This window comes from Bubalus bubalis, chromosome 1, assembly GCF_019923935.1.
Source record: "Bubalus bubalis isolate 160015118507 breed Murrah chromosome 1, NDDB_SH_1, whole genome shotgun sequence".
In the NCBI taxonomy this organism is placed as follows: Eukaryota; Metazoa; Chordata; class Mammalia; order Artiodactyla; family Bovidae; genus Bubalus; species Bubalus bubalis.
This window is the reverse complement of record NC_059157.1, coordinates 125,018,750-125,044,085: the sequence shown is the minus strand read 5'-3', so window position 1 is coordinate 125,044,085 and position 25,336 is coordinate 125,018,750. Positions and strand designations below refer to the sequence as shown.

At 42.1% G+C, this 25,336-nt stretch overlaps 1 protein-coding gene across 1 annotated transcript; it reads right to left on the bottom strand.

The window, feature by feature from the left end:
- Positions 1 to 11,360: 11,360 nt before the first annotated feature.
- On the bottom strand, positions 11,361 to 12,895 carry SST (somatostatin). Its single transcript, XM_006068971.4, has 2 exons — positions 12,570 to 12,895; positions 11,361 to 11,729 (listed from the first exon to the last, which is right to left on the bottom strand). Exons 1-2 carry the CDS (start codon positions 12,705 to 12,707, stop codon positions 11,517 to 11,519), a joined length of 351 nt encoding a protein of 116 aa, XP_006069033.1. The 5' UTR covers positions 12,708 to 12,895; the 3' UTR covers positions 11,361 to 11,516.
- Positions 12,896 to 25,336: the final 12,441 nt, after the last annotated feature.

The following is a 25,336-nucleotide window of genomic DNA, read 5'->3' as shown; positions in this document are numbered from 1 at the left end:
GGGAAAGACTTGACTCTGCATCAACTATGAACAAGCAACAGCTCAAACTGTTGTTTGAGGGCCAAGGAAAATCTAGATCAGAGTAATACACCTCAAAGCTGATCCATCATTCTTGGGACTTATCTGGTGATCCAGTAGTTAAGAATCTGCCTTACAATGTAGGGGATGCATGTTCAATTCCTGGTTGGGGAATTAAGGTCCCACATGCCTCAGAGCAGAGCAACTAAGCCCTCACACTGCAACCAGAGAGTGCAGTCTCTGTGCCACAGTGAAAGATCCCATGTGCCACAACTAAGACCCCACTCAGCCAAATAAACAAATAATTTTCTAATGTCTAAAAAAAACCTAATTCTTCGTTCTTGAAATGCTCCCTGCATTTTCCCACTCTGTATGTTTGCCTTTGTCCCCTCAGTATGGAGTAACAGTCACACGCATCAGCTGTCCACCAACTATAAAAGCTCAGCTCTTCCAGTTTCCCTGCATGGGAACGTTTTTTCCTCTTGGCTGCTCTCAGGCAACAACTGCTTCACACTTTACCTATAGAACTTCCTACACTCACCCTTGAGCTTGTCAACCTTCCACCCTGTACTGGGCTCCTCAAGGTCAAGGTCTGAGTCTCTGAATACTCATAGCATCTGGTTGGTGCCTCAGCACTCAACAGTACTTCGTGTAACTAAATAGAAAGAAAATGTTATTCACCAGTCCTTCTTGAAGACTGCATGACACTGCACTTGTTTCAAAATTAAGCCCAGCTAGAATTGGGAAATCCAGTTACCCAGTTCTACTCATTGTGTCTTAGGTTAGTAGAAATTGACCACACAACCTTCCTAAGCACCACTTCCTAACTCTACCTCCCCAAGCACCATATTGTCTTAAATTCTACCATTAACTTATGTGATGGTTAGATAGCACCACCAACTCAATGGACATGAATTTGAACAAACTCCAGGAGACAGTGGAGGACAGGAGCCTGGCGTGCTCCATGGAGTCGCAACAACAGCAACTTATGTCCAGTTGATACCTACAAGTGTCTTGGGGAAGATGATATAAAGAGCATTGGTAAAAAAAATTATGAGAGCTAAGTTTTACCCTGAATGTAACATTGAATACAATACTTTTCCTACCTAATCCTCACCTTTGTCATCTATATCAAAAAAGGAGTTCTCCGTATTTGAGAAAATATTTTCCCGTGGTTTGGTGACAGTAACAAAATTAAAAAGCCAGCACAAATTAGCTTTCAACTAATATGTAATCAATATAGCCAAGGTACCATGAGGCAGAGTCCACCAAAAAAGAAAAGTTGGTAGATATAACCCTTTTCTTAGAAATCTTTCTTTCTTGAACCTTTAGAATATATCTCTTTTTTTTTTTTAATTCTCAGGAGACAAAAACAAAAGATAGAACACATACTCAACGGCAAGCAGAAATGGGTGAAAGAATTGAAATATGTGTCATTTGCAAAATAATAGAATTGGGGATGGCTAGGAGGAAGAAGAGAACATGTAGGGGCAGTCAGGGGCCAAAGCATGGGTGCTCTCTGCATATATTTGGAGGACTTCCCCTGAAGGAGTGATTAAACTTTGTCTAGCTGCAAAGTACCTCAGGAGGGAATGAGTCCTCCACCACTAGAGAAATTTAAGTCTGGGTGACAGATACCTGGATAAGGATACGGTACAGCAAGTATAGGAATCGAATAGGGGATTAGAACACAGTATCAGGGACAGGTTCAAGTTCTGAGCCATGGGTTAGCGGATAGCCAGGAAATACTATGATTCTTTCTCTTAGGTCCAACCATATGTTGCTCAGGCCTGGATCAGAAGGGTATTGGCAAACCTCTGAGTGGGGGAGCTGGACAGAACTGTTACAGTAATGAAATTCGCCAAATACAAATTTACCAGATTCCTAAAGAGTCTTATAGCAGGTTAAACAGCTTTAGGCTGTAATGGCCCCTGGCCTGGCCCCAATGAACAATTGATTTTCTTTGTGATTTGATCCACCCAGGCAGATAAAGCCCTTGCCAGTTAACCCCCAGGTTAGTCTTTTTTTTTTTTTTCCTGATTGTCTTTCTTTTATTTTTTTGAATTTTTAAAAAATTAATTTTATTAGAGTATAGTTGCTATACAATGTTGTGTTAGTTTCTACTGTACAGCAAAATGAATCATCCATACCCCCTTTTTGAAATTCCTTCTCATTCAGGTCACCACAGTGCCTTAGGTAGAGTTCCCTGTGCTATGCTGCTGCTGCTGCTAAGTTGCTTCAGTTGTGTCCAACTCTGTGCAACCCCATAGACGGCAGCCCACCAGGATCCCCTGTCCCTCGGATTCTCCAGGCAAGAACACTGGAGTGGGTTGCCATTTCCTTCTCTAATGCATGAAAGTGAAAAGTGAAAGTGAAGTCACTTGGTCGTGTCCGACTCTTCGCAACCCATGGACTACAGCCTACCAGGCTCCTCCGTCCTGGGGATTTTCGAGGCAAGAGTACTGGAGTGGGGTGCCATTTCCTTCTCCACTGTGCTATGCAATATGGGATAAAGAAAAGGTGGTACATATATACAATGAAATATTACTTAGCCCCCAGGTTAGTCTTGATTCAGCTCCTTCCGGATAGAGATTGAAATAGCAGGTTTCAGTTTTTCAATCTAGTGTCTGATTGGTTCAGCTCCCAGTCTCCCTTAGAACCACATGATGGGAATTTATGCTAACTGGGATAAAGGGAATTTAGAAATACCTGCTGAGATTCAGAGTATTCTCTTTATAGACCATTTCCAAAGAAGCAATTTTAGTGAGGCCAAATCTTGATGAGATGAATAAGGACAGAGAGGCAATAAGTAGATGAGCTTAATTATATGGATTTTCAAGTGTAGCAAGCTACAGTGCAAAAGTTACCTTGAAACATGAAAGAAACTCTTTTGGCTGACAGAAAGGGACTATGAGACCAGCAGAATTATTTTGATTTTAGATTTCTTCTTTGGTAAAGACAGATCATTCAGTCTCATAGTACTGAGGAAGTTCTAAAGACATCAACAGCTTCTCTCCCAAACAAATTTGAAAAAAATCAAATGTTTGTCAATAAAGAAACACATAAATAATTTGGATATATTTGTATAATGAAATATTATGCAGAAATTAAAATGACTGAAACATATGAAAGATTATAACTAAGATTGTAACTAAAGATTATAACTAAGCTACAATGTATAAAGACTGTTAAAGTACAAAGCAATACTATATATTATTTATGATCATGGAAATTGCAGCCCACTCTAGTAGTCTTGCCTGGATAACCCCATGAACAGAGGAGGCTGGCGGGCTATAGTCCATGGGGCCCCAAAGAGTTGGACATGACTGAGCAACTGAGTATACACATGCATATATAGTAAAAGTATAAAATCATGGACAGGAAGAAAACACAATAAATTCATAAGAGTGCTTGGCTCTAACAGAAGAGAGAGGAATAAGAACATACCTGATGATGAGATCAAAGAAGACTTCTACTTTATTTGTGAATTTATTTGAGAAATATTTTGGTATGAAATATAAAAATTTGAAAATTAAACATCTTATTCACCATGGTCACTTTCCTGTTACCACCCAAGCTTTTTCCTTTATTGTCACATAATAATGATTCTCAAAACATAGTATGCATAAGAATGTCTTATCCCAGATGATCCCTCAAACAGTCTTAAGTTTCACTGTGATTGGTCATGTGCCCAAGTCATCAACCCATCGCTACGATCAGGGGATGATATATTGTGAATGGCTTAATCCATTCTAGTCTCCATCCTGGACTAGAAGTGGAGTCATTCCCATTTCCACATGGCTGAGCATGCACAGAAGGTGGATTACAAAAGTAACTCGGGGTGCTGCTCTCCAAGAGAAGAATGAGTGTTAGAGAAGAACTGAGAAGAGGAGGAATAAGAAGGCAGAAGCAACACCAGAAATCTGTCCATTGAAACCATCTACAATAGGAGAGCCATGAATAAGTGTTTTTGTAAATCATATAAGAAAAAGAGCATGAGAGCCAGGAGATTCCAGAAGATTTCTTGAAGGCTACAGAACTTGAGTTCTCTTACTTATGAGTCCATCATGCTAACACATGTATAATAACAAATAAAAATGAGAATGATGAAGATGTTGGTGATTAGTTTGGTAAAATCATCACCTTTCATCCTTGTGTTTGGGGAGATTGTAGACTGAAAAATGAAGAAGATCTAGGAAGAAAGTCCTAGTTAAATTCATAAATCTTGAGTCTCATAATATGCCTTTTGTAGTCAAATAAATCCTTACCAGGGGATAGCAATTCTAGGGTAGCTTAATGTTTTTTTCATAGAGTGTGCCATTTGACCTCAATGTAGCATTGGAAATGAAAATGTACTTTTACACATTTTTTTATACAGGAAAGATAGAATTAAACACCCATTAACTGGGAACACATTATCTTTCTTAACTATTTGAACCTTATTTTAAAAGCTTGAATTTCTTGAAATATTATTAATTTTAATGAACTATTTAATCTCTAGATAACAATTTCACCATCTTAATGGGCCATATTCCAGAGACCTGTGAAGCTAATAGAAATGAGGTGGCCACCCACATGACCTAGAATATTTATCTGAGACCTTGAGGGATGTATCAGCTTCAGTGGTATAAAAGGCTACTTAGTAACAGCTTGTCTCATTTATAAGTCTCAATGAAAATTTTCAGGTCTCTACATCCCAGCTTTCAGGCCAGCTTTTCGCAGGATATACCTGCAAGGCCAGAGGAAAGAATGTACAGTCACTACCCAGGGTTAAGTGAGGCAGATGTCATGACCTGTAAACTAAAGAAGGACTGATGGATTTGTAATTACTTCAAGCAAAAAATGCCCACAGCCCGGGTAGTACTAAAACTTGTGTGTGTGAGACTGAGTGGGAAAAAGATGTGCTTAAAGCCTAGAGCTATTAATTTTATTTGTTTGTTTATTCATTCCTTTAGCAAGACTAAGACTATGATATGGAACGTGTGGAAAAACAGATTACAGGGAGTTCCTTGGAAATAGTGCTCCTAATGAAGTAACAGAATGAAACCCCAATCCCAGAGACTAAATCCATTTTTCCTCTGACAATAATAGAGTAGTAATGCCCATTTGTGTACATATAGAAGGGCAAATTAAGATGATCTGAAGCTGATCTGCTCTTAATTTGCCCAGCAAGTTACAGGTTCCCTTTAATTCACCTCTTTCCCCTAAAATACTCTGGAAAGTGCCCTGGATTGGAAATCAGACACCTATTTCCAGTTCCATCACTCACCAGTTACTGACATCTTGGACAAGCTATATAATCTCTCTTTTCCTCAGGCTCTTCATATATAAAAGGAATATAAACACTTTTCAAGCTTACCTAGATTATACTGCAAAAGTGTGTATTATATCATTATATACCTATAATTTATTCATTCCACCAAGGGTAGAATCACTTTGACTTTCAAACCATAATTTAAAACTAATGAGGAGAATAATTTATAGAGAAAAAAGTGAGGAAGCTACTGGCGCCTCTTTTTACCCCTAACACTCTAGATGGTTTGTGCATGCTCAGTCGTGTCCAGCTCTTTGCAGCACCATGGACTGCATGCTCCTCGGGACATGCTTCTCGGTCCTTGGGATTCTCCAGGCAAGAATACTGCAGTGGGTTGCCATTTCCTTCTCCAGGGGGATCTTTCTGACCTAGGGATTGAATTTGGGTCTCCTACATTGCAGGCAGATTCTTTACTGTCTGAGCCACCAGGGAACCCCAACAGTCTAGACAAACCTCCATTATAGCATTTGCTCATTTATAAGGAATATGTCTTATCTCTTAGACTCGGTTCCCTGAAAGCATACCATACAAACTTTTTTCCCAGTGTCCAGCAAGTCCTTGACCCTGAGGCACATTCTAGGTAACAAGAAACTGAACACCTGGAATTAAGGCACTCATTCTCACTTACTGCAGAAGCAGAGGAGGTCACTGAGGTGTCTCCTCCTGGTCCCATGAATGTGTATCATAATGTCTTTGAAGACCACCTTCCCAGGCACAGCCTTGTCTTCTGGCTATGATTCCATCTACCACTTGCTGGGGAAGGACTTTGTCTAAGTCCTTTGCTTCTTGGGTCTGTCTGTCTTTGTTTCTTGGGTCTAATTTAGTCAAAGATTGTCTCCCATGAATTTCCTTTTTCTTCATCCATATCTTTTCCATTTCTTCCTAACATTTTTTCTATAACTACGGGAAGCTATTTTGTATCAACTGTCTCACTTTTTCTCAGATGCAGACCAGTTATTTGGGGGAAGGTGAAGAAGTTCCAGGGACAAAATCAACATTCACTAATGGAACACAACGATTAATGGAACATAACAATTATCTAGAAGGTCAGATTCCTTGAGCGACAGTGTAGGAAAATCATCAAAATAACCCTGAGGTATAAGAGGGGGAACTTTGACTTTGTTCAGACTCTACATCAACTTACTGCATATCCTGGGCAGTATCTCCATATGTCAGCCTCCAGTAAAATGAATGCTGGGAAAGAGATGATCTCGGGGCTCTTCTTATGTCTACTATTCAGAATTAAAGGTATATTTTTATATCATCATAAAACAGAATTATCTCTATATTGGAGAACAGTTTGAGCCAAGGCCAAAAAACTGGTCCTGTATTAGGACCAAGTGTGAATTTGCATAATCCTAAAATAAGTGAATGTTATAAAAGTGCTAATGAATCTGATTCTCTATAACTGTAAGTCCATAGCTGGTGGACAGTTAAGCAGACCCTATTTGAGGAACTCTGTAAAATGGTTAAAGAAAACTGGACTAATTTCAGCATGCAAAATGAGTGAGTCTGCAAGTCACATACTTCAGTGGTTATCACAATTATAACCATGTGCTGTGTCTTTCTGGAGTCACACCAGCATCATAAAGAGTAACCACAAATGCCATTTTCCTGTGCCATTCTTGAGAAAAACTTTCATTGCCTAGTAATAGAGATTTGTTTTACAGGAGACAAGCTCCTGGATCACTCATTTATTCTTCAGTGAACGCTAAGAACCTGCTGTGTGCAATGCCTGAGGTACTGCTTTCACCTTACATACGTATCTGACATATATTTAGTCATTGGATGGTCATACACAAATGCTTTCTAACATATACTCATGTAACTATTAATATAACCAATGCGTTAAAGTGATAAGTAAGCACCTTGGAAGATATGCAGATTAATAGAGAAGGGAAATATCCCAATTGAGGGCTCAAAGCAAGACTTTTATGGAACAAGAAGCATATAAAACAAGTCTTAAAGGCTGGCTTAGATTCAGGCCTGCAGAAATGACAGGAAATAGCAAAAGCAAAGGAAGAGAGGCTAGAAAATACAGCACATGTGATAATAAAAATAACACCCAATGTGACGTCTAACTTACCAAGCATTTACTACATGCTAAGACCTATAAACACACGGTCTTGCTGAATCCTCATGACTCTAAGGGATTGGTTTTATTAGTATTCCTGTTTTCAAATGGGGAAACTTGAGGCCCAGAAAACAAGAGCACCTTGCCCAAGCTCTCCCATTAAAAGAAATAGTAGATAGCTTAGGACTGCTGAAGCCTGTGGCTGTGTTAAGAAGAAGAAAAATATAATCTGAATGATTCATTGTGGCTAGATGATAAACAGGCTAGAATATTAGACCTTTCCAGTGAATAAAACTTAAGAGGAACACCAATGAACTAAGTGGGAAGTAAAATGTAAAGCCTTCTATATATTAAACAAACAAACAAACTATGCTCCATATCTTGATTAAAATGACCAAAAATCAGTACTCCCTTAACTCTTTTGTCAATATCAAAGCACAAAAAGTCAGGCACATCTGGAAAGGATATGAGTACCTTTGCCAGTATGACCTTCTACTTAAAAAAAAAAAAAGAAGAATTTGTTTATTTGTTTGGCTGTGGCATGTGGGGTCTTCACTGTGTCATGTGAGATCTTTCATTACAATGCATGGACTCGCTGGCTGCAGCACACTGGCCCAGTTGTTTCAGGGAATAGGGGATCCTAGTTCCCAGCCCAGGGATCAAATCCATGCCTCCCACACTGCAAGATGGATTCTCAACCACTAGAACACCAGGGAAGTACCTACTACTTTCTGCTTTTGCAGGTGACAAAACTGAGACTGAAAGACACCTAACTCTGATTAAATGTTTATTCAATTTAATCTTTAAATAAAGAATAAATAGAGATATGTGGGCACATAGCTATATAATTACTGCCAATTATTTTCATACTATTGTTGGGAACGGACAACTAAAGATGATACTAAAAACTTAAAATCTCCTGGCACTCATAGAATCTATGCACTGCTCAAAAAACACTTAAATTGTATTCTCTTCTGGGCTTTAATCATAGTAATGTGATTATATCACTCTACTGAGTTGTGAACCGTGAACTTCCAGATGTTCAAGCTGGATTTAGAAAAGGCAGAGTAACCGGAGATCAAATTGCCAACATCTATTGGATCATTGGAAAAGGAAGAGAGTTTGAGAAAAGCATCTACTTCTGCTTTATTGACTATGCCAAAGCCTTTGTGTGGATCACAACAAACTGTGGAAAATTCTGAAAGAGATGGAAATACCAGACCACCTGACCTGCCTCCTGAGAAATCTGTATGTAGGTCAAGAAGCAACAGTTAGAACTGGACATGGAACAACAGACTGGTTCCAAGTCAGGAAAGGAGTACGTCAAGGCTGTATGTTGTCACCCTGCTTATTTGACTTATATGCAGAGTACATATGAAATGCCAGGCTGGATGAAGCACAAGCTGGAATCAAGATTGCTGGGAGAAATATCAATAACTTCAGATATGCAGATGACACCACACTTATGGCAGAAAGTGAAGAAGAACTAAAGAGCCTCTTGATGAAGGTGAAAGAGGAGAGTGAAAAAGCTGGCTTAAAACTCAACCTTCAGAAAACTAATATCATGGCATCTGGTCTCATCACTTCGTAGCAAATAGATGGGGTAACAGTGGAAAGAGTGAGAGACTTTATCTTCTTGGACTTTAAAATCACTGGAGATGGTGACTGCAGCCATGAAATTAAAAGACACTTGCTCCTTGGAAGAAAAGTTATGACCAACCTAGACAGCATATTCAAAAGCAGAGACATTACTTTGCCAACAAAGGTTCATTTAGTCAAAGCTATGGTTTTTTCAGTAGTCATGTATGAATATGAGAGTTGGACTATAAAGAAAGCTGAGTGCCAAAGAATTAATGCTTTTAAACTGTGGTGTTGGAGAAGATTCTTGAGAATCTCTTGGACTGCAAGGAGACCCAATCAATCCTAAAGGAAATCAGTCCTGAATATTCATTGGAAAGACTGATGCTGAAGCTAAAATTCCAATACTTTGGCCACCTGATGTGAAGAACTGACTCATTGAAAAAGACCCTGATGCTGGGAAAGGTTGAAGGCAGGAGGAGAAGGGGACAACAGAGGATGAGATGATTGGATGGCATCACTGACATGATGGACATGAGTTTGAGTAAGCTCTGGGAGTTGGTGATGGACAGGGAAGCCTGGCATACTGCGGTCCATGGAGTCACAAAGAGTCAAACATGACTGAGCAACTGAACTGAGTTGGTTGGTAACCAAACGTACATAATGTATTTAACACAGACAGATTCCACCCCCCCAAGTGGACACCTTAATTCCCTCCTCAAGGTCTTGTAAATAAAAGGTACACCAGTACCTGAAAGGATGTTCTGTTTTCACAGAGACTAGTTAGATTAGATTTCTCTTGTTTGGTCAGCTGTTTAGGAATTAACTTCCACTAAGTCATGTTCATTAATACATTAAAAATGTGTATTATCTAACATAAATATTTTCTATAAAATAAGAAATTCCTCTTAGATATTTATATGCTCCCACTAGTAAGTTTGTACTCCAGAGACTTATATTGATTTTATGTGTTTATTGAGCTTCGGTAAATAATCTGCCTGCAATGCAAGAGACCCAAGTTCAGTCCCTAGGTAGGGAAGATCCCCTGGAGATGGGAATGGCTATCCACTCCAGTATTCTTGCCAAGATAATTCCATGAATAGAGGAGCCAGGCAAACTACAGTCCATGGGTTACAAAGAGCAGGACATGACTGAGCAACTATTACACTTTATGTGTTTATATTTAGTTTCTTATTTTAGCAGTTATTTTGAAATACAGTTGGTAGTTAAAACACACATCCTCAAAGGGACACCTTTTTAAGGTCTCTGTGAGTTAAATTAGCCATGTTTTTATCTGTCTTGAGCAATACCACTTAGTATGTTGTGTGCTCAGTTGCTCAGTTGTGTCCGAATACTTGTGACCCCATGAACTGTAGGCCACCAGGCTCCCCTGTCCATAGGATTTCCCAAGCAAGAATACTGGAGTGGGTTGTCATTTCCTCCCCCAGGGGATCTTCCCAACCCAGAGATCAAACCTGCATCTCCTGCACTGGCAGGCAGATTCCTTGCTATTATGCCACCCGGGAAGCCCCGCTTAGTTTGTTATTATAGTGCTGATAATAATAGCTAGTGTATATGGAATATTTTTTATTATTTGCATTTTTATTTGACTTTCACTTTCATAAAATCAAAAGAAGATCTGAGATCTCTCCTCTTATTCTGTGATTATGATATTATACTTCAATACCTTTAAGAGTGTAACAGTCACTGAGGTGACCTAGCACATGTGTTTCTTGTAACCCATAGCTTTCATGTTGGAATCTTATAATTAAACTAATATTTCCCTTGAGGAAAAAATTAGGAGCTTACTTTTAAAACAGAAGCAGCCATTTAACCTTGTTCAGTTACAAAGAGGATTGTCAAAGAAGATTTTAAAGCAATGTTTTTCTCTGGAGAAATGTTCATAAATTATAAATACATTTTAAAAGCTCAGAACTTTATTTTAGCCATCTAAACCAGCTTCTTTCCTCCAACTTCTAAGTGATTTTTCCCTTTCAATTTTAATATATTATTTATTTTACATATCAGCATGGTGGTTAGTTGGATATTTCAGCCTGCCTACCCATTAATACTAATACTCATTTCTACATATAATTTTAAGTGTATTTAAAATGTAATACATGTTTGTGGCAGCTGCTCCAAATAATTATCATTGGATTAAAATTAGAATTCATAAAATTATTTGAAATCATTTATGTTTTAAATAACCCAAATTATCAGAGTTACCAACTAAAACATAATCTTTATTACCACAGGGAATTTTAAACACTATATCTGTGAGATTTGGAGCATGTATATTAAATAACTTGACTGAAATCACAAATTAAGTCATATATCATTGAACAGAAATATTTAAGTCAATAAGAAACCAAAATCTTATTTTTCATAATTTCACCATAATTTTATTTTGTATTTACAGTCTTCAATTTCTAACACGAGGGTCTTATTGAGTATTGGAGGGATTAGGGAGGTGAGAAGGGGTTTGGAGAAGAGGAATCAGAGGTCTTATATGGGCAACAATCATTAATAAAGTTAACAGGATGTGAAAGTCTTCCAGAAGAAATTCTTGCAGCCAGCTTTGCGTTCTCGGGGTGCCATGGCCGGGTTTGAGTTAGCAGATCTCTGCAGCTCCAGCCTCATTTCATCCTGCTCAGCAGCCTGGGACAAATCTTCAGGCTCCAGGGCATCGTTCTCTGTCTGGTTGGGTTCAGACAGCAGCTCTGCCAAGAAGTACTTGGCCAGTTCCTGCATGGGGTGGAAGGAAGACAGAAGGAAAGAGGACGAAAATGAGGATGGTGAAGAAGAAAAACCAGAAGAGCTTGGCTTGAAATACAGGTTTAACCACAACCAAACCCCAATCTTCCCAGCTGTGGACTTTTTGTAACACTTAAAATCAGTTAAGGATGTAAAAAAACAAGGGCTGTTGCTACAGCCACCAAGTTACACAAAGAATCTTTAAAAACTCAAATGTTTCTGCAAGTTTTCTGCTTCTGTAGGTTTAAAACACACACAAAGAAGGAAATAGATCGTTAGTTTTGCAAAGGTGAAACATAAGCCAACAGTTTAACTCAATGTCCACATCATGAGCTACAAACTAGAATTGTTCTTACCGTTTTTACTAAGCCACCTTTTAGGGAATGAGACCTTTCACAACCGTAAACATGTTGTGTTCTGGCTGTACAGTGCCCTTTAGCCCCTAGTCCCGCTGCATGGGAGGGAGGTACTGCCTAGCCGCTTCAGAGGTCCGCTCTTTCAGCACCTGGGTCAGCACCTCCCGCGGTCAGTACCCGGGAGAGATGCCATTATCCCTTCGAACTCAGTTAACAAAGGTCTTGGAATTGTCTTGAATGCCACAGAACTCACCTGAACTGTGACCTACTGCGCTGATCGGAAAAGAAAAAAAAAAAAGGTAAAAAGGTATTCTGGACTTTGAAAGTTTTCCCGAGAGCTTTGGTGGCTAAGGGACCCAAAAAGGCACCGGCACTCTAGGAGCACCTCAAATTCACCCAAGGGAGCAAGGGCAAGGCGAGGGAAGGTTAGGGGATTCGGGTGAGGGGAAAGAAGACGTCAAGGGAGTCTCCTTACCTGCTTGCCAGCGGCAGCAGCCAGGGATTTCTGCAGAAACTGACGGAGCCGGGGATCCGAGGGCGCGCCGGTGACACCGCCAAGAGCCAGGACGATGGAGAGCGCGGCCAGCGCGCACTGGAGGCGGCAGGACAGCATCTCGGCGGCGGCGGCGAAGCCGAGCTAGAGTGCGGTTGGTCAAACTCGAGGAGCTGATCGCAGGCAGCAGCGACGGCTCGAACCTTGCCTCTCCTAAAGCTGCTTGTGTGCTCTCCTCCGTCTCCCCCTTTTTAAACTCTCTCTCTGACGTCAGACGAGGAGGCGCCCCCAGATCTCACCAGCGCTTTTACGCACCATTACCCTCGTGAAATCAATCACAGAAGTGAGAGGAGGCTGCACAATCAAAAGTAGCTTATTAAAAACAAATAAATCCTGTACATGCACAGGCCCACGCGATTCCACACATGTCACTCCATCTACACAATTTTTTATATTCATTCAGTGCTATGCACATACACATTCCATAGGCTCACTCATACATGTGCACATTCAATGACACACACTCAAACACTCAGCCTCTGCAGAAGCAAATGCACCAGCACACCTAGCTGCATGCCCATAAATATACCAGACCACTCTATCCAGCATCACACTCAAACATTTTAGAAGAAGCCAATGCAAAAGTATGAGAGTGTAACAAGTGGAGACTGTCACGAGCATTCCTCGTGACAATGCATGTCAGAGCGTTCCTCTAAGAACAGATTTGAAAATGGAATGTGGATTTTAGAAAGACTGAATCATCTTTCTCCATTATCTCTGTGAAAAGTCTTGTAGATAAGAAGTCATGGGGCTCTGAAAGAACTTCACTTCTTATAATGGAGAAGAAGTACCTTAAGTTCACCCACCATCCCTCTTTTTCAGCAGTTGAAACACTTTTAGTCTACCTGCCTTTCCACCGTTACCCTCCCCTGCAAAAAAATGCTAAAGGAAAAAAAGAAAAATTGATTTAATTTTTGTCCTTGAAACTTGGAACTAGAAAGAAATCTCAGAAACCATCTACTAAACCCCAGAGTTTGAGTCATTGAGCCTAGAAATGGGCAATGAAATACTCTGACTCACATAGTGCACAGCTGGGGCCAGGACCAGTCCTCCACACTTCAAGGCCAGGGTTCTTTTCACTCAACTTTGAGTTTCCTAATAGGTTCCTGACTACTAGTAGCAGTTCTGGATCAGGGACTCCCAGTCTGGACATACAGAAGTCCAGGAACCCCCTGAACATATGTGACCATTATTGTATGTTTCTGTGCAAAATAGCATTGACAGTACTCTCCCGCTCCTCTCACAAATAAAAAGGAAGTTTGAGAAATGCTGGTCTAATTCTAGCTGTGGTCTGGTTAGATGTCTGCTATCCTGATCAGAGTTCTGGCAGCTTTTTTCCTTTTTTTTCCCTCCATGAAATAATTCCTTATCAGGGAAGGGCCAGATGAACCCTGCAGGCTCTTCTGGGACTTACAGTTTATAAGCTCCAAGCTCATAAAAGCTGAAAAAAATTACTGTATCTCTAGAAACCAAGTGAAGCAGAGAACATGACTAACCCTTTCTCCAGCCAGGCATCACATATGTATTCTCTATACTAGACCAAGACAGCGTTAAGAGGCAGAAGGGACTGGGAGGTGTACTGAATAGCTTGATTAGTTGTCAGCTTTTCCTTTTGTGTCTGCAAGCTAAGAGAAGGAGTGCCAAAGCTTCCAGGGCTTGGTGAGTCCAGACAAGTCCGCGCATAAGTGAGGCATTAAAAAGTCACTCACAAAAGGAGATAAGCTTTTGAATGCAGTGTTTGGCCTTCTTACAACCCTGAATATTTATTGGAAGGACTGATACTGAAGCTGAAGCTCCAATATTTTGGCTACCTGATTCAAAGAGCTGACTCATTGGAAAAGACCCTGATGCTGGGAAAAATTGAAGGTAAAAGTAAAAGAGGGCCACAGAGGATGAAATCATTGGTTAGCATCACTGACTCAATGGACATGAGTTTGAGCAAACTCCAGGAGAGAGTGAAAGACAGGGAAGCCTGGCATGCTGCAGTCCATGGAGTCTCAAAGAGTCAGACATTACTCTAATCTCTTCCTCTTTTAAGGTCCTCTTACCATTTTCCCTCTTTCCTTAGCACTTTCTCATAAAAAATGTTCATGATCTTTCGGATCAGTAAGTCTGGGTTACTTTTCTCATATTCTTGCTGAAGTGTTGAGTCTGTAGATAAGATGACTTCTGGGCTTTTTGTTTTGATTAGTTTTATAATCCTTAAATTATCAAGAGTCTAGAAGCCACTTAAGAAAGAAGAACCAAGACAAAAGGAGATGCAAATTCTTCCTTAAGCCCCCCACTCATGACCAAATTTTGCATAAAGCTTAATTTAGCACAAAGACACTTGAAACTTCCCCAACCTGAGCTCTTTGCAGCCAAATTCCCAAAGGCCTCACTCTCGGGTTCCAAAGGCTGGGAGAGGGAGGCTGTTTGTGTTTGTACTGAGGACCCCACTTCCTTGATCACCAGAAATGATTCCTCTCATCCTTATTCAGCCTTCTGTTGTTCACAAAGTACTTTCTCACTCATTATGTCAGGGCATGCTAGCCCCATCTCACAGAGGAGGAAACTGAGTCCCTGGGAGCACAAGTGCCTCGCAAACAGGCACAGAGGCAAGAAGTGGCAAAGTCGAGGGAGGCTGTTGAATGGCTCTAACAGATTCCCTTCTCCCCTGACTCAGAAATGCCAGAGTCACTTGGCTGAGCAGTTTGCAGCCAGGATGCAACTACCTTGAGGGAAGCATCCAGGCCTCTTTCATGTGCTACTCTCCAGCCAGGATCTGATTTCTCACTTCCCTGTGAAATGAAATCAGGGGGAGACTACCTGTCAATATGAGAAGCAAAACTCATTTTAATAAGAGACAATACAATCTGTGAGCATTCAGATGTTCATTATTAAGCAGTGCAGAGAGGCAGAGTTACTGTACTTGGAGTCCAGAGACCTGGGTTCCGGTTCTGCTGCTGTCCAGCTGTGGGCTTCTTCTCTGGGCCTTAGTTTCCTCATTTGCAAAACAGAAGGGTTGCTAGGTAATTTTTGTGAGTCTTTCCAGCCCTGACTATCAACAAGCTTGAGTCTGAGAAAAGTAAGAGGCAAACGAGAGCATACTGTAACATGCTGTTTCTTTCTCAAGTTGAGAACTTCATATTGGAAAAGCAGCTGTCTTTTATGTAATATGAGGGGGGAAGCCAGATGCAGTGGGCATTTCACTGCCTATAAGAAGGAAAATTAGCTCTTGCATCTTGCTTCTGCTACTGACCTGCCCCTTCCCACCTGCACCTCAGTTTCTCCATCTGGAAAATTGATTCACTCCAATTATTTCTACAAATAAGTGCCAAGAATCTGCTCTGCTTGAGAGGTTGTATAGTACTATAGTAGTGAACTATATAGACAAAGTCCTAGTGAGAAAAACAAACAGCAAACTTATCAATTAATTAATATATGTTCAAATTGATTAGAATTAAAACAAGACAGACAGGGGTCAGATCACGTAGAGCCTTGAAGATCATGGTAAGAAAACCATTGGAGGATTTTGAGTAAGGGATTGACCTAATTTGAATTTTTTTAAAGTAATTCCTTCTGCTGAAGTAAAGAATTAACTATAGAACAGCAGAGTCGGGGAGATGACTTAGGAGTCTAAGAACCATTTAAGAGAAAAGAGGAGCCAAGATGGAAGGGACACATTCTCTCTTAAATACCCAAGCCAGTTATCCTGGCATAAAGTCATTTCATACCTCCAACATGAACCTTCTGTAGCCGACTCCCAGGGCTTCTTTCCACAGAAGGGAAGATGGTTTGTGCTTGTTTGGGGGACCTTACTCCCCAGACTAGTTCAGGCAAGAGTTAGGGGTGAGAGTGACAGCTATGAAGGAGCTGAGCACTGGTTAGGTTTGAAGTTTATTTTGAAGTAGAGTTGACAAGACATGCTGATTGATGGTTTGTTTGCATCTCCAGTTAAGGAAATGAGAACAATTGGTAACAAGTGATCCAGACATTCCCTAAAATGTTTTCAAGTTCCACAAATTCCTGAGAGTACAGGAAATGGATTTCTGACAAAATCTCCTCTTGGGCATTTTATAAGTGAAAAACCATTTTATTTCTGTCAGAAGAGAGTGAGAATTACAGGTGGTGGGGAGAAGCAAGATGGACTAGTGGAAAAGTCCTGGCCTGGATGTCTGAGGTCTGAGACTTAAGTCCTCAATTTTCTCTTGCTTAAAATGGGCTGATAATCCTTGCTTTTGCTAAAACATGATTTGAGACCCAGGTCAGACAGTGTAAGTGACAGTGCTTAGTTATCCATAAAACACAATGAAAAAATAAAGTCCTGGTTTTTTTGTTGCTGCCCAGAGGGAGGCCGTCAGCCAGCGCCAAGGGGTGATATTCAATAAGTCAACCTCTGAAAGCTGGAGTGTTCTCACTGATGCTCTGACCTGGCTAGACAGTCAGGCCTTCCTCTGAGGACACCCATCTGATGGTCCAGAAAGATCTCTCAAGAAATGCAACAGACTGGTGCTGAAATCCATCTATTAGAATTAGTCTATGAGTATCAGACTCTGAGAAAATAGTCTCTTCTCTCATGTACTTTTCCTTGAAGATATAGCACCTTAAAACTTCACAGTTATTAACACTTTAATGTGAATTTATATGTTGAATTATTTTCTTGCTTAGAGCTGCCTAAAGGACAGTTTTGACTTAAAGCTGGGAGATCAACTTGGAGTGGATGATCCATCTTGTAGAGGGCAGACTTATTGGGAAGTGTTGTTGGGGATGCAGGCAGGCTATAGGGACCACAGAGACTCCTTTTGCCCAAGGGCAAGTGTGTTTGGGTGAGAATACCCTAAGGACCTTTCCTTCTAGACCAATCTCACCACCATGGGGCATGAAAATGAGAACTTGTGATTCTCTTTCTGTGAAGCTGGATTTCAGCTGGAAGAGTCCCAGCTCGTGCCCCTGAAATTGCTCGTGGTAGAAGTGCCAGATTTTTCTGCCAAGTTGGCTTTCACGAACTTCCACAAGGAGCATCCCTGGTAGCTCATAAGGTAAAGAAAGTGTAATGCAGGAAACCTGGGTTTGATCCCTGGGTCAGGAAGATTCCCTGGAGGAGGGAATGACTACCCACTCCAGTATCTTGCCTGGAGAGGAATCTGGCAGGTTACAGTCCAGGGGGTTGCAAAGACTCTGACATGACTGAGGGACTAACACTTCCACCGTCTTGCCTAAAGTGATTGCATTAGACAAGAAGAGTGAAGGGGTCACTAATTGAAGCCCAAGGGTAAATTTTTTCACACAGGGGTGAAAATAATTTCACCCAGGGGTGGGTGAGTGGTGACAGCTCAGGTCTGGTCTCCTGTAGTACTCTCCTATCTGGTCTCTATCCCATCCCTTTCCAGCTCAGAAGCCCTCAGTGATTCCCCAGTGCCAATTAGTTCAAATGCAAACACATCAGCCTTACGGTCATGTTTCCTCAGACCCTAACTGTTCCGGTCAGTCTCCCTCCTCGCCACTCCTCAACTCCCACCCTTCCCATTGCCCCCAGCTACCTGCTCTTCCCTGTACACCCGCTATTGTCGCCTCCACCCACTACTGTGCGCATGCTCCTCCACCACTTGGAATACCTTGGATCCATCTCTGACTGTTAACATCGTGTGGCTTAAGACAAGAATGTCTCACTTAGAATCAACATGGCCCCCTCCTGCACCCAAGGGTGTATCTTTTGTGCCTCTCCTCTAGTAGAGACCATGCTAGATCACTGTATTTCTGATCCCTGAGAGTCTGTATGTCTCATCCATGAGCCTAGAGATTCACCAGGGGCAGAAATCTGGTTTGGTCATATTTGCATTTTCCTCAGAGACCATAAAAATGTGAAGCACAGAGTAGTTGCTGAAAAATGTTGATTAAGTGGGAGACAGATTTCTTCTTCTTATATGTGAGGTCTCTGTGAATTTTGTAGCTGGAACGAACCTCAGGTGAACCTCAGGTAACTGAAGACTATCTCACTTGACCCCCAACCCTAGGTAGCTAATACTTTCAGGAACACATATCCATTGATTTCTTAGTCATCTCTGAGCTTCAGCAAAGAAAAAACCCTAATTGCTGTTCAATGTAACTTTTCCTATCTACTTAGAACTAACTGAAGTTGTCGTATGAATGTGCTAATATACTCATTGGAAAGACATAGGACTTCACTGGAAGGCTTAGAGAGGACTCATCCACTAATCACAGAGGAAATAAGTGCCCAGCACACAATAGAAGAGAGTAGCACAGCTGACTCACCTCTGCTTATTGTTAACGTTTGATTGTGTGTTAATATCAACCAAATAAGGGCATGGAGGCCTCAGGTTACATAGTCAATGCATGGCTGGGCTGATGCAGAGCCCTTTCTGCCACCCCAACATTTCCTTTCACTTTGAGAGAGAGAAAGAAGGACACATTGCCCCTAATTATGCTCCCAGATTCCTTTCTTTTTGTGAGTCCCTAGGGTCCCCAGTCAGAGAAGGCAATGGCACCCCACTCCAGTACTCTTGCCTGGAGAATCCCAGGGACCGGGGAGCCTGGTGGACTGCCATCTATGGGGTCGCACAGAGTCAGACACGACTGAGCGACTCAGCAGCAGTAGCAGCAGCAGTGTCCCCAGAGGCATCCCTCTTGCTCATCTATGACTTCTGCGCAAGGCTCCCCAATGAAATGAAACTGGGCTGTGCTCTGCCCCCAGCCATGCCACCCAGAGGACGTCTCCCAGTTCTTTTTACCTATCTTCCTCCTAAAAACAAGGTGCTAAATTTCAGATCATCCATGAGCATTCCCAGTGTCATCATCAGGGGAGGATATGTCTTGACAAGCTGGGTCTGAGAAATGAGAGACCAGAAACCAGTTGCCCTGTCCCTGGAACAGTATACAATAGATGGTGAAGTTCCTCTTCAGTGTGATGCTGAGATAACCCCCATCCCCACCTTGAAACGGCATGACAGGGGCATATGAACACAGAAATGCTCCCATGGAGTGAAAGCATTCCTACAGACTGGTCCAATTTCCCCCACTCAAGCTATGAGTATTCATCTAGACTAGTGGCTAGTATTCATCTTAGCCCTGGCTTCATACCACGATTGTCTGGAAAACATTTTAAAAGCACAGATAGATGCCTAGGATTCAACTGCAAAATTCTGACTCCTAGGCCTATATCTTTTAAGAGCTGAATTGTGGTCTGCAACCAGAATGATGGAGAAAATGATGGAGTCACCAACTGCTGCCCACCACTGCTCCCCACTCATCTCATTCTGTCCTGTTCTTTCTTTCTCCTCTTCCCCACCTTTGACCTGGGGACACACAAGCACAATGGGCTTGGCTTGACCACATCAGGAACAACACACCTATTTCATTGACTTTCCTGACACAGCCCCAAGAATTGAGGGCAACTGCAGGACTGGAGCCAGAAGTGGACCCGTTCACAGAGCAGGACTTCAGAAGCATCTGGTGCCTCCCCAGTGTTCACACATTGGAAAACTGAAGTCCAGAGAAAGGAAAGGTCTCTCACAAAACCACATAACTACTATTAGAGTCAGATCCTCTGATTCTCTTAGTTCTGTGTTTTTTTCTGTGAAGTTTTTTGAATCCCTTCCACCCAAGCAGTCAAAATCGTGCTGCACCAGCAGTTCCTGTCTTGTTATCTATGTAGCTTCCTGACAGCCTGAAGCAAAGCGTTATTTCCAGTCAGGAGTATTATCCTAGAGAGGAAGCTTTGTGGATTAATGCGTTGGGCCTTCATGCTTTGTGTCTCCATCCTTTTCTGATTGTGCATTTCCTAATCTCATGATATGATCCAACCTGCTCCTCAAGGCCATGGAAGAGTGTGGCTTCAGCTCTGGCACAGGAAGCTGTTGTTAAACTGAGCTCGCCTGCCCTCTGCTGGCTCAACTGGTAGAAGGCAACTTTATCTAAAATTTTATATTCATTCCTTCATTTATTTCCTTCACTAACTTTTTAAAGCACCCACGATTCAGAGAACACTCTGCTTGGTGCTAGGATTGTAAAGAAGCACTCAGAGAAGAATCTCTTTGTTTTTTTTTTTTTTTTTTAATTTTATTTTATTTTTAAACTTTACATAACTGTATTAGTTTTGCCAAATATCAAAATGAATCCGCCACAGGTATACATGTGTTCCCCATCCTGAACCCTCACTCTGCGATAGGCACTGTGCTACTGATTCAGATGACCAAAACTCATTGTTTGGCTTTGAAAAGAGGTTGCAATCTTGTAAATTATTCAGATTATTGTCTAAGACCTAGAATCAAACAATTAGCACTAGAGGGAACTCCAGACCCTTTACAAACCATGTTAATCCTGTAGGCTTCCCAAATTCAGTCCAGTTCAGTTCAGTTGCTCAGTTATGTCCGACTCTTTGTGACCCCATGGACTGCAGCAGCCAGGCCTCCCTGTCCATCACCAACTCCTGGAGGTTACTCAAACTCATGTCCATCGAGTCAGTAATGCCATCCAGCCGTCTCATCCTCTGTCATCCCCTTCTCCTGCCCCCAATCCCTCCCAGCATCAGGGTCTTTTCCAATGAGTCTTCACATGAGGTGGCCAAAGTACTGGAGTTTCAGCTTCAGCATCAGTCCTTCCAATGAACACCCAGGACTGATCTCCTTTAGGATGGACTGGTTGGATCTCCTTGCAGTCCAAGGGACTCTCAAGCATCTTCTCCAACACCACGGTTCAAAAGCATCGATTCTTCGGCACTCAGCTGTCTTTATAGTCCAACTCTCACATCCATACGTGACCACTGGAAAAACTATAGCCTTGACTAGACGGACCTTTGTTGGCAAAGTAATGTCTCTGCTTTTGAATATGCTGTCTAGGTTGGTCATAACTTTCCTTCCAAGGAGTAAGCGTCAGGGGCAACCGAGAGTGCCAGGCTGTGAAGGCGCAGGAATGGCCGAGAGGAGCTATCTCATATCCGAGGTCAGGGGCCGCGGCCGACAGGAGCTACCCCACGTCTAAGGAGTGGCAGCTGCGCGGGCGCAGGAGGGCCGAGAGAAGCTACTCCACGTTCGAGGTCAGAAGGGGCGACTCATACAAGTTAAGGAGCAGCCGTGAAGAGATACCCCACGTCCAAGGTAAGAGAAACCCATGTAAGACGGTAGGTGTTGCCAGAGGGCATCAGAGGGCAGACACACTGAAACCATAATCACAGAAAATGCCAATCTGATCACAGGGACCACAGCCTTGTCTAACTCAATGAAACTAAGCCATGCCATGTGGGGCCACTCACGACAGGCTGGTCATGGTGGAGAGGTCTGACAGAATGTGGTCCACTGGAGAAGGGAATGGCAAGCCACTTCCCAAATTAGATACACCTAATTAGGCTACCCATACACAGGCACAGGGACTCCGGAAGTAGTGGGAGAGGGCATGGGGCAGGAATTTTATTTCATTGAACAGCATTCTGCAACAAAGTTTCATAGAAACAGAAAGTTTAAGGCAGAAGCAAAGTTTGATGTGAAGAAAGCTGAGCGCCGAAGAATTGATGCTTTTGAATGTGGTGTTGGAGAAGACTCTTGAGAGTCCCTTGGACTGCAAGGAGATCCAACCAGTCCATTCTAAAGGAGATCAGCCCTGGGTGTTCTTTGGAAGGAATGATGCTAAAGCTGAAACTCCGATACTTTGGCCACCTCATGCGAAGAGTTGACTCATTGGAAAAGACTCTGATGCTGGGAGGGATTGCAGGCAGGAGGAAAAGGGGACGACATAGGATGAGATGGCTGGATGGAATCACTGACTCAATGGACATGAGTTTGAGTAAACTCTGGGAGTTGGTGATGGACAGGGAGGGCTGGCGTGCTGCAATTCATGGGGTCACAAAGAGTCGGACACGACTGAGTGACTGAACTGAACTGAACTGAGCTGAAAGTTTGAAAACTGTAGTTTCTAATACAAACTGTCCTCTTAACATATAACCTGAATGTCCTCCAATCTCATGAACCTGTACTCATAATTGATGTCAGTTTACAGATGGTCGGAGAAGGCAATGGCACCCCACTCCAGTACTCTTGACTGGAAAATCCCATGGACGGAGGAGCCTGGTAGGCTGCAGTCCATGGGGTCGCTAAGAGTCGAACACAACTGAGAGACTTCACTTTCACTTTTCACTTTCCTGCATTGGAGAAGGAAATGGCAGCCCACTCCAGTGTTCTTGCCTGGAGAATCCCAGGGACGGGGAAGCCTGGTAGGCTGCCGTCTATGGGGTCTCACAGAGTCGGACATGACTGAAGCGACTTAGCAGCAGCAGCAGCAGGCCTTATCACTTTTTGAATCTTCATAGCAGTGAAATCTCACTCCCTTTGCAAGGGGCCTTCAAGGAGGTCTCACCAGCATTGAAAATTCCCTCCTGTTCACGCTGTTGCTGCTGTGTTTGGACAGAGTTCCCTTGTCCCCAGGTCGTTGGCAACGTTGTGCCCAGAACCAAGGACACATGATTCTTGTGTCCACTGCTCTCCCCATGATGCTGTTAAGTGCCAACCCGGCATCTCTTACACCATGTCTTTCCAACTTGTGACTGCATCTTACGTAAGAAATGCATTTCACATTCCAGTGCAGTAGTGCATGTGCATACCTGAACACAGGTTTCTCAAAACAGTACTTTTCACTCTGCTATTTTCTATTCTTTCCTAATTCTTTTTTTCTTTAATGCCAGTTATCACCCATTAAATTAACTATGTGACCCACTACTGAGACATAAACCAGTTTGACAGGCTCTGCCTTGGGCCATGGCCCACCTGCCTGCCCTCTGCCTGGACTTGGAATTCCCAGGCTGCATCTCTCCCTCTACTGTGAGACCCTAGTGGGGCACAAGCCACAGGCCCTGCCACTGGGGTGTTGGTGTTCACTTCTCTCTTCTGTTTTCTATAGTTTTAGAAGGTCTCATTGCTATTTTAAAGCCAGGGGCCTATACTTGTTAAGCAACTTATATCCCTGCTTTTAAAGAAGCAGCAGTATTTACTAACTGATGGGTTGAATGGTGGCTCCCCAAAAGTATGTCCACGTCTTAACCCCATATCCTGTGACTGTGACTTTATTTGGGGGAGGAGGGGAGGTCTTTGCTGTTATAAATAAATTTGCTGATGTCAAGATGAGATCATTCTGGATTATATGTGTGGGGCCCAAATCCAAAGAGTATACTTATTATTAAAACATAATGATTTAAAGATCATTTAATATTCGTCCAAATCTATATCAGTTATTTATTTCTAACTAACTTGTTCTAAGAGGCTTCGCTAATGGCTAAGTGTAAAGAATCCGCCTTCTAATGCAGACACAGGTTCAATCCCTGGATCAGGAAGACCTCCTAGAGAAGGAAATGTCAACCCAGTCCAGTATCCCACAGACAGAGGAGCCTGGCAGGCTACAGCCCATGAGGTCACAAAAGAGTCCGACACAACTTCCGTACTACACAACAATCTTGTTCTGATGAATATTCAAAGTAGTTTACAAGAGTAGACTTTTAAAATGCAACATAGAAAGTAGTAACTTGAGGTTCAAGATGGTGAACTCAGCCCATGCCCCTATTTTGCAAACCTTCCAAACATTCCAAATTCCTCATTGACATAAATAAATGTGAAATAGGGAGAGAATGGGGTTTGGCTTCAGGCTGATACATGGGGAGATACATGAAAATAGTCCAAAGAATCAGAGTAAATGCCTCTCTCTCTCCTATGGACAAAGTTACTACAGGAAACAATAAAATAAACACAGCAAAATCTCTTTAACTTACAGTCTTTACAAGATTTGTAAGGCTATTGAATCAATTTTTTATATTACATTATAATATAATGTAAAAAGAAGGAAAATTAGGTTGATAATGGGTTTTTTTCCTATCTCAGTAAATTCGAGAAGACACTGAAAAAATACATACCAAGTTTTGAGAGAAAAAAAGATAAAAGATTGTGATAATAAAAACTAAAACTTGACCTATATATTTAGGGGGGATAAGAGCAATACAAGGTCAATCACATACTCTTTCTCTCCCTGAAAATATTACTCACAAACATAAGAAAGGGAGAGAATAAATCAGAATAAAGAATTCAAAAGTACAGTGGGCTAGAATAAAGATGGTGAGGAGGGGTAAATCTATAATATTTAAGAGTTCAGTTCAGTGGCTCCGTTGTGTCCAACTCTTTGCCACCCCATGGACTACAGCTCGCCAGGCCTCCCTGTCCATCACCAACTCCTGGAGTTTACCCCAACTCATGTCCATTGAGTCACTGATGCCATCCAACCACCTCATCCTCTGTCGTCCCCTTCTCCTCCTGCCCTTAATCTTTCCCAGCATCAAGGTCTTGTCATGTGAGTCAGCTCTTTGCATCAGGTGGCCAAAGTATTGGAGTTTCAGCTTCAATATCAGTCTTTCCAATGAACAACCAGGACTGATTTCCTTTAAGATGGACTGGTTGGAGCTCCCTGCAGTCCAAGGGACTCTCAAGAGTCTTCTCCAACACCACGGTTCAAAAGCATCGATTCTTCGGCACTCAGCTGTCTTTATAGTCCAACTCTCACATCCATACATGACTACTGGAAAAACCATAGCCTTAACTAGATGGACCTTTGTTGGCAAAGTAATGTCTCTGCTTTTGAATATGCTGTCTAGGTTGGTCATAATTTTCCTTCCAAGGAGTAAGCATCTTTTTATTTCATGGCTGCAGTCACCATCTGCA

Coding starts and splice junctions, on each gene's coding strand:
- SST (XM_006068971.4), bottom strand. CDS start 12,707: ATGCTGTCCTGCCGCCTCCAGTGCGCGCTGGCCGCGCTCTCCATCGTC. Junction 11,730..12,569: donor CTGCTGCCGCTGGCAAGCAG/GTAAGGAGACTC, acceptor CACCCCATGCAG/GAACTGGCCAAGTACTTCTT.